At 49.7% G+C, this 12,492-nt stretch overlaps 1 protein-coding gene across 2 annotated transcripts in view; it reads left to right on the top strand.

Moving 5' to 3' along the window:
* The first annotated feature begins 3,137 nt into the window (after positions 1 to 3,137).
* SEC14L5 (SEC14 like lipid binding 5) overlaps positions 3,138 to 12,492 on the top strand; it is a 36,513-nt gene continuing 27,158 nt past the window's right edge. Inside the window, exons 1-2 of one of the 2 annotated variants that reach the window (XM_032197715.1) lie at positions 3,138 to 3,191; positions 7,453 to 7,528. In XM_032197715.1, coding sequence (XP_032053606.1) covers positions 7,466 to 7,528 — 63 coding nt within the window. In that variant the 5' untranslated portion in view covers positions 3,138 to 3,191; positions 7,453 to 7,465. Of the gene's footprint in view, positions 3,192 to 7,146; positions 7,165 to 7,452; positions 7,529 to 12,492 lie in introns of those variants that run through there. The other variant, XM_032197716.1, reaches the window with a different exon arrangement.

Raw genomic sequence — 12,492 nt, 5'->3', positions numbered from 1 at the left:
TTTTTGTGAAACAGAGCCAGGCTAAGTGCTAAAAGACATCTCTGCAGAGATGTGCTTCCCACGGCAAGGTGAAGACTGACTCTGAGCACCGCTGGGGAGGCTGGCGTGGTGGTGCCCAGCACTGGAGGCTGCTGAGCCTCCTCTTTCACTCCACTCAGTGACACGGGCTGGACAGAAGCCCAGTTCTAGAGAGGAGAGATGCACTTCCACGCTGCTGTAAATATGGCTCTAAAAAACAGGTGAACTTCGCTGCTGAATTTTTAAAGAGACACTTTAATGTTTAAACAATGCTGATTTTCTAAGGGTTGTTAAACACATGTGAATGAGGGCTAGAAAGCGACTTAGTGCGCCAATGCAGAAAGGGCTGGGCTGTCCGTCATATGCCACTTTTTCATGATCTTTCTCCTGCATGTAACCCGTGGTCTAAGCCAGCCCCTCCCAGGCAGACCACTGCCATAAACCTCCTTTGCAGCTCCTTCAGAGACCAGCTGCTTTCATAATAAAGTAAATAGGAATAACAATACCACAAACAATCCCTGCAAATTCTTCTTTTCCTCACACAATGCACCTCCTCATTTGAATTTCTGCTGAGTTTTTTTTTTTTTTTTTCCAACTTACTCCCACAGATGAGGCAGGAAAGTTTAGAGGAAGAGAGAATTTGCAGTGAAAAGCCCTCGGTAATGGCAGAAGTGGAGGCTGAACGGTATCTACAGACCAGACGTCCTTCCTGGGGGACATTCTTATTTCTAACCGCAGAGACTGGCAGGGCTGGGCTGCTGGAGGGTGAGAACTTCTATCTGAGCAGCTCCCATGAGAAATACTGAGGGCTGAATGCCAGCCCTTGAGGCAGGCAGCCCGTCCCTGCAGGTAAAAGGGTGACAAGCTGGCATGCGGAGGCTTCGGGGCACTTAGGAATGCCAACAGAGATTTGCCTCTATGTTGGAAGAAAGGTAGCCTACCAAAACTGCAAAATGCCAAGGTGACCTTCTAGCACCAGGAGACAAACACACATTGGAAAAACAGAATTCTAGTTAAGGCTGCCCAGCAGGGGAGAGGGCAGGAAGTTACTCTCCGAAATCTTGACCTGTTTTTATGGCTAGAACATACATGCCCTGCTATTAAGCCACGAAGTAGCAATGGGCAGGGGTGTTGTAGAAAGAGGGTGGAAATAATGGAGATTTTTTGTTTGGTTACTTGTTTGTGGTTTTTGTTTGTTTGTTTCCTCTGTTTTCTCTAAGGAAATTTGACAGTAATAGAGGTGGAAGAGGAATACCATTTCTCTGAACATGTGACATTCTGAATGGGAAAGCTTTATGAAAGCATAAAGTGAAGGTAGATGTCACAGGTCTTGGATAACTTTATAAAGTTATCCAAGACTTCTGTGGCTTTCAATGCCCAGACCTTCTGCACAGGCCCCTAGGAGATGCTGGCTGCTCTGGCTGCAGCTTTCAGAGCCTTCTGCCATTTGAGGGCTCTGTGGGATCTTTGTTTACAGAGCAGTGTCAGGCTGGTCCCCCCAGCTTGAGACAGTAGAATGCTTCAGGAAACATTACTGATCAGAAATAGGTCTGCAGCTTCCTGAAATGCCTGCCCAGATAAGGGGATGCTCTACAGCTAGAAGTGATAAGGAGGCAGGAAAAGAAACATGTGATGAGATGTTTTTAGTAACATCTGCAAAGTGTCAGCTGGTCCCTTGGGAGATCTTGAAAGGAGGTTTCTGAAGGTGCAAAACATTCCTGGGATGGTCTCCCACATCCTCTCCTCCACTTCTGGGTGCCCTGCACTCCTGCTCCAGGACCATGTGCCTGCTCAGCAGCTGCTGCTGCCATCCCAGCGTGGCACCAAGTTGGAAGGGACACGCAGGGATCATCGAATCCAACTCCTGGCTCCACACAGGACCACCCAAAAACTAGACCCAGCGTTTGACAGTGCTATCCAAATGCTTCTTGAACTCCAGCAGCACAGTGCTGTGACCTAGAGAGCCTGTCCCAGTGCCTGACCACCTCTGGGTGCAGAACCTTTCCCTAACCCCCAGCCTGACCCTCCCCTGTCCCAGCTCCATGCCGTTCCCTCGGGTCCTGTCGCTGTCCCCAGAGAGCAGAGCTCAGCGCCTGCCCCTCCGCTCCCCTCCTGAGGGAGCTGCAGGCCGCCATGAGGCCTCCCCTCAGCCTGCTCTGCTCTGGGCTGAGCAAACCCAGGGACCTCAGCTGCTCCTCACAGGTCTTGCTCTGTAGGCCTTTCACCATGTTTTAGCCCTCCTTTGACACTCTCTAACAGTTTTACATCCCTCCCACATCATGGAGCCCAACCCTGCACACAGTGCTCAAGGTGAGGCCACACCAGGCAGAGCAGGGCGGGACAAGCACCCCTGTGCCGTGCTGTCCTGCTAGCTGTGCCGTGCCTGAGGCACCCCAGTACGTGGTGCCCCTCACTGTGTGCAGCCTCCCCAAGGGTCATGGCAGAACGCCTCCTCGTGTGCAACAACTGAGGAAAAGAGGCTGGGAGGTGGGAACGGAGCCCACGGGCACTTGGCTGAGCACCATTTAACTCAGGGCGAAACCAGCCCTGGGGATGTTAGCTCTGAGCACACAGCCCTGGGGCATGAGGGAGGCTACAAACGCACCCCCACAGCACCGTGACTGTAGCCTGCAGCGTGCGGCAACTGCCCTCGGCTCAGGGCAGGCTCCCTGCGCACACCCCTCACTGGGCACCGCACAGCCCCGAGCCTTAATGGGGCGTGAGGGGAAGAGAAACCCGGGGCCACGGCGAAGGGGCGGGGCCGAACGGGCGGGGCCGAACGGGCGGGGCCGAACGGGCGGGGCCGAACGGGCGGGGCCGAACGGGCGGGGCCGGGCGCAGCACAATGGACAGCGCTCTGCGGCGCCGCGCGGCGGGGCGGGGCCGCGAGGGGGAGGCGGGGGCCGAGGCGCGGCCGCGCTCGGTCCCTCGGTGCCGGCGCCGGGCGGGGAGCGGGGCCGCAGCCGCCCGCGGGTGGGAGGCAGCCCCGGAGCCGCCCGCCCCGCCCCGCCCCGCGATGCCGGCCCTGCCCCGCCCGCCCCCCCGGGGCCACGGAGCCGCCCCGAGGGGCGCAGCCCCGCCGCCGCCGCGCAGCCCCGCCCGGGGCCGGCAGGCCGCCGCCAGCCGGGGCCGGTAGCGCTGCGGGCAGCGCCGGGACCGCCGGGGGACCGCCGGTAAGCGGGGGCGATGCCGATGCCGATGCCGATGCCGGGCGGCCGCTGGGGTGGGGGGGAGGTGCGGAGGTGCCGGGCTCGAAGCGGATCCGCTGCGTGCGCGGAGGGGGCGGCCAACTTCACAGCGCTCCGGGAGCGGGGCGCCCGCCGCTCATCCCTTCCCTTCGCCCCTGCCCGGCCGAAGGTGCCGCTCCTCGGTGTGCTGTGAGCAACGAGCGGGTGCGCCTCGGATGCTCGCCTTGCCTGTGCTTGGCCGTAGCCCCTGGCAGGGCTCCGGGCTGCCCTGCGAGGTGCCCAGGCTGCTGGTGCGCAGCCCCGCAGCAGCAAGGGGGGCAGCAAGGTGAGGTCCTGTCCGAGGAGGTGCTGGCTTCTAAGAGGCAGTGGAAGCGTACCACAGCACAGCTCCGTGTTCTGCTTCCCTGGTTCAAGCTGCAAAGGGCAGAACTTACTCTCATGCCAAAGAGCTCCCACAGCCATCCTGCAGCTTGCTGCCGTCTCGTATCACAGCCGCTGTGGTACAAGGTGCGGTGACAGCACCCACCGAAGCGAGAGGCAGCCAAGGCACAGAGGGGTCACGCACGCCTTCCTCGCAGTGTTGCTCGAGAAGCGGGGGGTAAAAGGCTACAGCCCCACTGAGCCCCACTTCTCTAACCGTAAATGTCAACTCAGCTGGGTGCTGCGGCTGCCTTTCGCATGTCAGAATACAATTTGAGGAAGTCTGGAACCCTTGCTATTTTCAGCAGGGTTTTTTTCAAAGCGAACAAACAAAACCCTCAACAACAACGAGAAAAACAACACACGCGCACACAAAAAACTAAACAACCACAACAACCCTACTGAGTTGTTCTCCACCTGAAAAGAAGCCACCATGGATGGGAGAAGTTAGTGAAGTCCCTGGCTGCTGAATTTCAGCATCCAACAGGCGGTCCTAATGTGGAAGGAGCTGAATGACCTCGTAGTAGCCTTGGTGAGAAGCAGGGGTTGGGGGCTTGATTTGGGGTTTTACATATATTTAATATATAAACCCAGTTTGTCATTTCCAGCCAACCATTTGACCATACTCTGTCAAGTATGCTTCCCTTGCAAATAACAGAATAAAAGTTAAGCATATGGAAAATCCCTCAGGTGCATAGTGGATGATTCTAAATAAAGTGGAAGCATGCAGCTTATGGCACTGCCTCTCCTCCCTCAGCTGCGTGTGTTGTGGTGCGTGTTCCTCATGGGAGCCCTCCCAGTCTTCAGGCTCAGCTAACTCGTAGCGATGGCTTCGCGTGCTATGTTAGAAACTCACCTTTTCCCCGAAACGCTGCCACAGTTACAGCAGGGAAATGTGTGTGCGGTCAGGGGCTGTGTCCTTCCCATCCGTGCCTTCCTTCCCCTGGTGCAATGCCAGCTGGTGCATCTCAAGCTTATAATTAACTCGCTGCCTTCTAGGGTTTGGTTCATCTGTGAATTGCTGCATGGGCTGTAGCGAAAGGGGCATGTGGGCCAGCTGGGCTCTGCGGGGAGCCCCAGGCTGCCGAGTCCCCGTGCTGCTGGCATCGCTGTCACAGTGTCACAGGATGCTCTGTGAAGTGGGGTCGCTGCCGCTGTCCTGTGTGTCCAGGTGTGCAATATCTGAAGCACTAGAGACACTACAAGTGTCTAACTGAGGTGGGTGAAGGTGGGTTAGATGCGTTGTTTCCGTGCATTGACTGCTCCAGCCTGAGTTTTCCAAACTGTGCTGGGCTCGGCTGGCTGAGACCGTGATCTTCCTTGGTGCTGCCCAGTGTGTGGCACGGGTCTGCGTCTAGGTGTGGACTGACGGTTGGAAGTGATGGAGCTGTGGTTCACGGAGTCACTGCTCTTTAGCTGAGCCACGTTTCCTAACAGTGCTTTTAGCCAGGTGTAAATACAGAGCAGGTGGCCTGGGCTGCTGGGGAGGCTGGAGTGGCAGGATGGACGTTTAAGGAGCAGATGTATTCTGTAGTTGCATAGCTGCTTTTTGGCCTTCTCTGCAAGGTGGCTGAACGTACCTGCTCATCATCTCAGTGAAGTACTCAAAATGACTTTTAAAACATATCTTCCTTTCAGATCTAAAAGCTCTAGGAAGAAGCGTGTCTTTAGCGAGTCTGACTCAGCTACCCACTGGGAGCACCTGAAAATCTTATGTCATTTTCACTGCTAATCATCTACCTGTATCCCTGTGCACGGGGTGGCAAACTTCCACACTTTCATTGCCTTTTTATTTATTTTTTTTTTCCTCCAGGAGTTATAGCTAGGGTCCCTCCTGCTTTGAGAAGCAGAATGACTGTCTCACAGCTCTGTTTTGAGGAGAGAGCATAGGAGGTCTGCCAGTGCACCTTTCCTAAGGTATGGAAGGCTTCTAGGGCAGGCATGAGTTATCAGCTGTCTTTCTTCCATTATTTTTTGGGGTGTAATTTTCACTGACCCCTTTGCTCAGACCTCCCTCGGCTGGAGAAGCATGGGGTGGTAAACCTGGGGCAGTTCGGTACTGCAGCTGCTGGAGGAACAGCACGGGCCAAGCAGCGTGGTTAAGGCTGTGCAAGGACAGCTTGTGCCACCCTGCTGGCCCGCTGCTGGCGACTCCGTTTCCAGGCTGAGGGTGGCTCTGGGCTGTTCTGAGGCTTTTTCCTGCCCCACTCTCTGACCCCTTCCTGCAGTGCTGCTGGAGCTCCCAGTTTAGCAGGCGAGGTCAGAACGGGGAGCGAGATGACAGCTAAATACCTGTGACAAGGCTTCTCTTGCTATATTTGCACTTACTCAGAAGGTTCCCGCACAGCGTAGGTATCGCGCTTACATAATCATATTACAGCGTTGCGTTACAAGGTGCCCCGTGCCTCTCTTGGCTCGGGTGTCTGATACGTGATAGCAGCCCGGGCTTCCTGGGTGTTTGCTTGCCCCTGCTCCGCTCGCTTCAGTTGGAGGTGGATGCTGTGCTGATGCTTCCTCTCTGCATTTATTTGTTCTGCACGGACCGGCTTGGTATTGGTAAGACTCCCAGAGACCAGCGAGTGCCAATCAGTGCTGCTTGGGTAACGCGATCCTCTGCAGAGTAACTGTCCGCTTGTGAGACCCTGCTTCTACAAACATTCCCCATTCTCAGGTACCCAAACTTTTTTTAAAGCCTCTTTTCCCTCTCTCCCTTGCTTAATGCTTAGATTCTAGTGTATAATAGCATTTTGTAGCAGTCTTACTGGAGGAGAATCTACTGCCATTTGCCTTTTAAGTCATATTTCACCTCCGGTTTTTGGCTTTAAATGTCAGGGATAAGTTGTCTTATGCTCGGACTGTCGAGTTCAGAGCCACACTGCGTCATGTTGCCAAGGGCTGTGTCTGCTCAGCAGTGGAATTTGAGTGGGGTGGAAGCAGCACAGCGTCTCAAACCAGCTGTCTGGCCTCTTGCGTTTTGGATTTTGTAGATGGCATTAATGGGAGCAGTGGAAGGGACCCTAAAGGAGTTGCAGAAAGCAGCCTATAGGTTATTTGTACTTATGTACTTCCTTGAGATGCTTGTTACTGATGCATATTGGAGGGTTAAAACCCCAGCAGAAGAGTATGAGGGAGGAATCCTAATGAGAACAGTGAGGGGTGGCTAGGAGAAATGAAATGCCGAGAACTGAATTGTTTCCATGCATGCAGTTATTGCCTTGGTTCAGCTGGAAGCAGTGGGCATCCAGGCAGTGGGATGTGATTGCCAGCTTAGCGTCAGGCGTGTTCTCTAAGCATGCTGTTTCCTTTTCCTTTCTCTTAGCGGGTTAAAACAGCTGAATGCTACTTTGTGCATAAAAGCATTTAAAATGCCAAGATACGGGAAGCCGTGGAAACTTTCAACAAAAGGGATTTTGCATAATGATATCACACATAATGCAGAAAAGGGAAAGGAGGAGAAAAATTGCCGTTTAGCTTCTGCAAGGCCCCAAAGAGAGGCTTCCTTCTCCAGAGCATAACTGATCTTGGCTTTGCACCTCTGGTTTGTGCTTTAGTTATTTGAAGTTTTGTTTGTCAAAGTCACTGCAGTAGTGCTGGGAAGCAGCAAAGGATGCTGCTGCCCGTGGGATGCAGTGCTGGGGCTTTTGTTTCTCTGTCTGCCACCAACCTGCAAAGTGAGGCTGGGCAGCCCATCCACCTAGTGTGTCTCCTCCTCCTGCTTGCAGGAGAGTTAAGGTTTCTCATAAGGTCCGGTTGTGCAAGCTGCTGCAATGTATTGTGGTGTTCGATGTGAGGGATCTGAAATTCTCCAATTTTATTTGTCTTACAGGTGTGTGGTAAAAATGGTGCAGAAATACCAGTCCCCAGTTCGAGTCTACAAATATCCTTTTGAGCTCGTCATGGCAGTGAGTAACGCTCAGCACTTTTACTTCTCCAGCTGTTACGGGCTGCAAGCTCAGGCCGGTGGGAGGTGGGGAACTGCAGTTTTGGCCAGCGTATCCTTGTGGCAACCTTATGTGGGTACATTGCAGGAACAGAGGCTTAGCTCTCAGTCTTTTGTCCCTTCTTATTTTTCTGTGAATAAGAATTATTTTTATAGAGATTTTTTATATAATCTATATCTCAATATTTTAATAGAAACACTTTAGTCACTGGAGAAAGCAACAACAACAAAAAAACCACTATTGTAATTGCTCTTTCACACAAAAGGAAAAAATTGTGATGTTCAGGTAGATGTGGCCAGTTTGTTGCCAGATACCTTTACATTATCACCAAATGCCATTCTGTTCAGAATCTCCCTAGTTCTGAACCCAGTCAGTATTGTAGGATTTATGTATTGAAGAAATCCATTCTAAATCAATGAGCTTCCTGATTTGATTTAAAAACTAGAAATCTTTGGAAAAGGTCTTCCGTATTGTTCTTCCCTGTTCACCTCATCACTGAAATGTTGGGAGAGATCTCCAAGATTTGTGATTTCCAGAAGGGGCTCGAGGGCTGTAGTTTTCTGGTTAGTTGTGCAGAAAGCTAACGTGACCATGGCAGCTTCCTTTGGTACGATTTCAGTGGCATTTAAAGTTTTGGACTTTTCTACCGTTCTTTCGTTTGTGAGTCAAATATACTTCAGAAAGGTTGCTCCTTGCAATTCAAGGGCTGCACTGAGCATGGATCCCTGAGCCTTAGTATTTGACACTTTTTTTTTCTTCCCTGCTGAGCAAGGATACCAGTTTTCTTTGGTCTTCTAGGAATCCCGTTTTGAAGAGAGGAAGGTATAGCCTGTGGGTATCTGAAATCATTCCCCTGAATGGAAAGGAGAGCCTGGTGTAACACATTGTGTTCCTTTTGACAGTGTTGCCTCTTTTGGGTTCCTGGGAAATAAGTGCAATAAGATTTTTTTCTATCCAAAACAGTCTCTAGTCTTCAAATTCAATAGTTAAAACTGGAAGAGAGATTCTTTGCTTGGTCCTAAGTGTGAATAACATATCCCAAAGGCAGCAGCTGTCTCTCAGCTGGGAGCAGGTGCCGTTCACTTTAATGCTACCTGGTTATCAAAGTAAATGCTTCCTTTCTGACAGGTGGGCTCCCACACCACAGTTTCCTCCCCTTTTTTCTCTTTCCAGTCCTGTCCAAGTTTGCCGTGTCTGCTAGCAGCTCTGCCAGCCACATGCTCTAGAAGTGCTGCAGCTGGGGCTGATGTTCATCTTAGTGAAACTATTCTGGCTGTGCTTTTTGCTCTCCCAGTGCATTCTGTGTTAGAATAAGATACCAGCACTTGTTACGGAGATGCTGGTAGACTGCTCTGTGTATACCTCTCCATGTTCTCACTGTCCGTCTTAGCAGGATAACCCTAACACCAGATGCCCCTCGATAGATTGGCTGCTAATACAGGAGGGCTGTCTCTAGACAAATCCTTTGTAAGCTTGTTAGCAAAATGCCAGGGTTTGATGGGTTTATTTTTCAAGTGGTTTAGTTTTATTTGCTCCTGGTTTTTCAGCATGACAGAATGTAAAATTCCCTGGGATTTCAAAGATGGAATTGTAAATGTCATCTGTGAGGAGTACAGAAACTCAAATTCCTGTTACCTTAGCAAAGTTATTAGTTGTCTTTATAAAGATTAAGTTACTTGTCCAAGGTCACCCAAAGGACTGTGGTAGTGTAGGATACTGAGTATAGACCCCTTAGTCCCACTCTAATCTCCTGTGACAATCACATGTCTGCAGCAGGATCTGCTTTATTATGCAGACTGGCATTATAAAAACTCTAAAGAGTGGTTGAATCTAGTGGCAGTCCACACTGGCTGAACTGGATGCAGCCTTCGTTATTGTATTAGATGTGTTTGGATGGAGTCTTCCCTTTGTGTGGAGGCAGTGCAGATTTCAGAGCTGTCAGGTGCTAGCTGTCAGTTGCTGGAAGTTTTGCAGGGAGTGTGGGCGTGCAGTGAAGCTGTTTTGCTCCTCGGCACATGGCATTGCTGTTAATCTGCCTCACCAGAAATCTGACAGCAGCTTCCTCGGTGCTGGGAACCTTACATTCAGCTGCTTTCATCTTTTCCCCTCAAATGCTTCCTGCGAACCTTTGGAGTGCTGTGCTGTCATAACGTGGTTAATGGCAAGAGAGCAAAGATGGTGTGGGGAAACTCAGCTCACCTCCTTATTTTCTGGGTCCCCATGCACTCTTCAACCTGATGGTGTTTGTGCTTGATCTGTGTAACAGGAGGGTCGTGCTTCTGGTGGTCTGCACAGGGTGTGTTGTGAGCTAAGTAGTGTTTGTTAGGAAAAGTGTTCTTCCCCCAGAGCCTCTGACGTTGGGGCACTGCTGTAGTAAACAGCCTGCGTGTGCTTCGTTCAGTTGTGAGGTTCTGAGAAATAAGGTGGTTGCAGCCAAATGATTCATTGCATCCTGCCCTTAAAACGCATAGCATTTCCCATGCCTTTTGTTGAGCCCTGCCATCAGGAACATGATTTATCTTGCTGGGGCTTGTTCAGGGTGCACGTATGTGCAGCTCATCCTCTAGACAGCATGGGGCTGTGCATGACAGGAGAGCCAGTGCTTTTACTTGTTAATACCTGTGTTATTGTGTATCTCTGGATAATTGGCTATGGATTTACATTTGCATTTGCTGGTTACTAACCCTTCTGCAGCTTGCATTTGGGCATTTGCAGGCAGCAGATTTGACACATCTTCCAAGTCCTTCAGACTGCATTCCCCTTCTTGCTATCTTTGCCAGTCTTGTGCATCTAAGAAAATAAAGAGGAATCAGCCTAGTGAGTCTCCCGGTCATTCAGGAGTTCTGAACCTTTTTTTCTTCCTCTTACTGGAAGACTCTTCTCTTCTTCCTTAAACAAAGGATGATCCTTTCACATCTGTCATTCACAGAAGTCATTTTTGTGTGCTTTGTTCCTAATCTGCACTTGCGTTAAACGATCACAAGCATTGTGCTCTTCAAATTATAACCAGTGCCTGACATCTTCATCCTTTATACTTGAAAAGTACCTTGACTCATGATACGTTTTGTTAGCTTGTCATGTTTTTCATTTCCATTTTCTCTTTTTTTTTCCCCTATTGTTTCTCATTTTAAATGGAGCTGTTCTGTCAAAAGGGCTGTCCACACATCTTTGGACTTGATCTTGTCTTATCCTCAATTAGATCAGCAGGTTTGAATTTGCGTGTTTCTCAGATTTCATTTTAGAGCCAGAAAAATCCCTAAGTGTAACACACTTTGTTTTCTTGGGGTAGTAGTTCTAATTTTAATGTTAAACGTTTTATACTAGAATTTTATAAAGAGGGAAAGATCCAAAAGGAGAAGTATTTCTGCCATATAGCTCATGAGTGTTAACTTAATCTGGATGATGCAAATTGTTGTGAGCCCTCGCTGACATGTGGAGATGAGTTTGATTTGTGCGAGCAAGTCTAAAATGCATAGTTGTACAGGAAACAAGGCTAAGAGAGATTGCATTTCTCATATTTGTTGCCAATGAATTATTAGGTCAGGTAAGGTAGCTTAAGACTTTGAAAGCAGTAGGATTTCTTTCTTATTAATTTTAGTATTGCACTCAGCCCATTACACTGCTGGTTTTCAATACTTTGTAGCATACCCTAATTTTGCTTAGGATAGTTCCTAATGCTACAGATCTGGAATACCTGCCCACTCTTATGTGGTCTCTTGCACTTGCTGTATAGTTTGAATTGCCATAATAGTGCTGTAAATGACAAGCTTCACGACAGCACTTCTGTCAATTATTTGTTCCTCTTGCTTCATCTATGATGCACTTCATATTCAGGCTATGGTTTCTGCTCAGAGCGAGGGCTCTTTCTGCACAGTGGTTTGCCAAGGGAACAGTGCAAGATGCAGGTCCTGGAAAGGTAACGTTCTGCTGGCAGACTTTACAGCCTCAACCGAATCACACTTTTATCACTTCATTATCTCAGATTCTATCTTTTCTGTGAAATGAAAGCTCTGCAAAACACAGAACACTCCTAGGTTAAAGACTGGGTTTATTTAAGAGCTAAAAGGCCGTATGTATGTATATATGTGGGTGTACGCATGTAATCTGACATTCACACTTCAAGCATACAGGATATCAGCTTTGTGTTTACAACCTTTGAGTAGCTTATTACTCTTACTGAAAATGTCATGGTTTTGAAAAGACAGAACGAAGATCGTGTTTGGAAGCTGGCAGTAGCATCTGCTCTCATTACACCAGTTGTGGTCCGTGCTTAGGACCAAACTGCTCTTGAGCCCCATGGTGCAAGTCAGTGCTCCCTTCTGTATGGCCTCGTTTCTTGGGGCTACCACGGCACGTGTGGACATGCGAGCAGCTGAGAACCTGCTCTCTGGAAAACGTGCTCGTGGACAGCAGTGGTGTGTTTATCCCACAGGTTGAGTGGTGCCCTTCCATCTAGGGCTCATCTTCTGCTGTCTCCAACAAAGCTGCGTGTAGCATTAGTTTTGGATGGGAGAGCAGTGAGTGCATTTGTCACACAGACATTTGCTATCTCAGGTATCTCTCAAGTTAATCTGTTAGGTGGCAGCTCCTGATCTCCCTTCTGTGTTGGTCTGCATGTAGAAACTTGGTTGTCTAGCCACGTGTACTTCCAAGCAGCTCTGTGCTTGTCTTCTAGTTTTAGTGGCAATGAAGCGTTCTTTGCATTTAATTTATCTTACCTGAAAAATAAAGAATTCCAGGTCAAGTTAAGGGAACCACGATGGTGTATGCTTCTGTTACTTCTTGGTATGGTTTGAGTGTTGGCTGGCTGGTGATTTTAGTGCAGGCTGCAAAAGTTGCAGTTTTAGTCTCAGAAACCATTTCACATGGAATCAGTAGCAGAAACTTTCCTTCTCCATCATCTTTACTCTCATCCTCTAGCACAG

This window comes from Aythya fuligula, chromosome 15 (genome assembly GCF_009819795.1).
Source record: "Aythya fuligula isolate bAytFul2 chromosome 15, bAytFul2.pri, whole genome shotgun sequence".
Taxonomy (NCBI): domain Eukaryota; kingdom Metazoa; phylum Chordata; class Aves; order Anseriformes; family Anatidae; genus Aythya; species Aythya fuligula.
The sequence above is the reverse complement of the archived record's forward strand: the minus strand, read 5'-3'. Positions and strand labels throughout refer to the sequence as shown.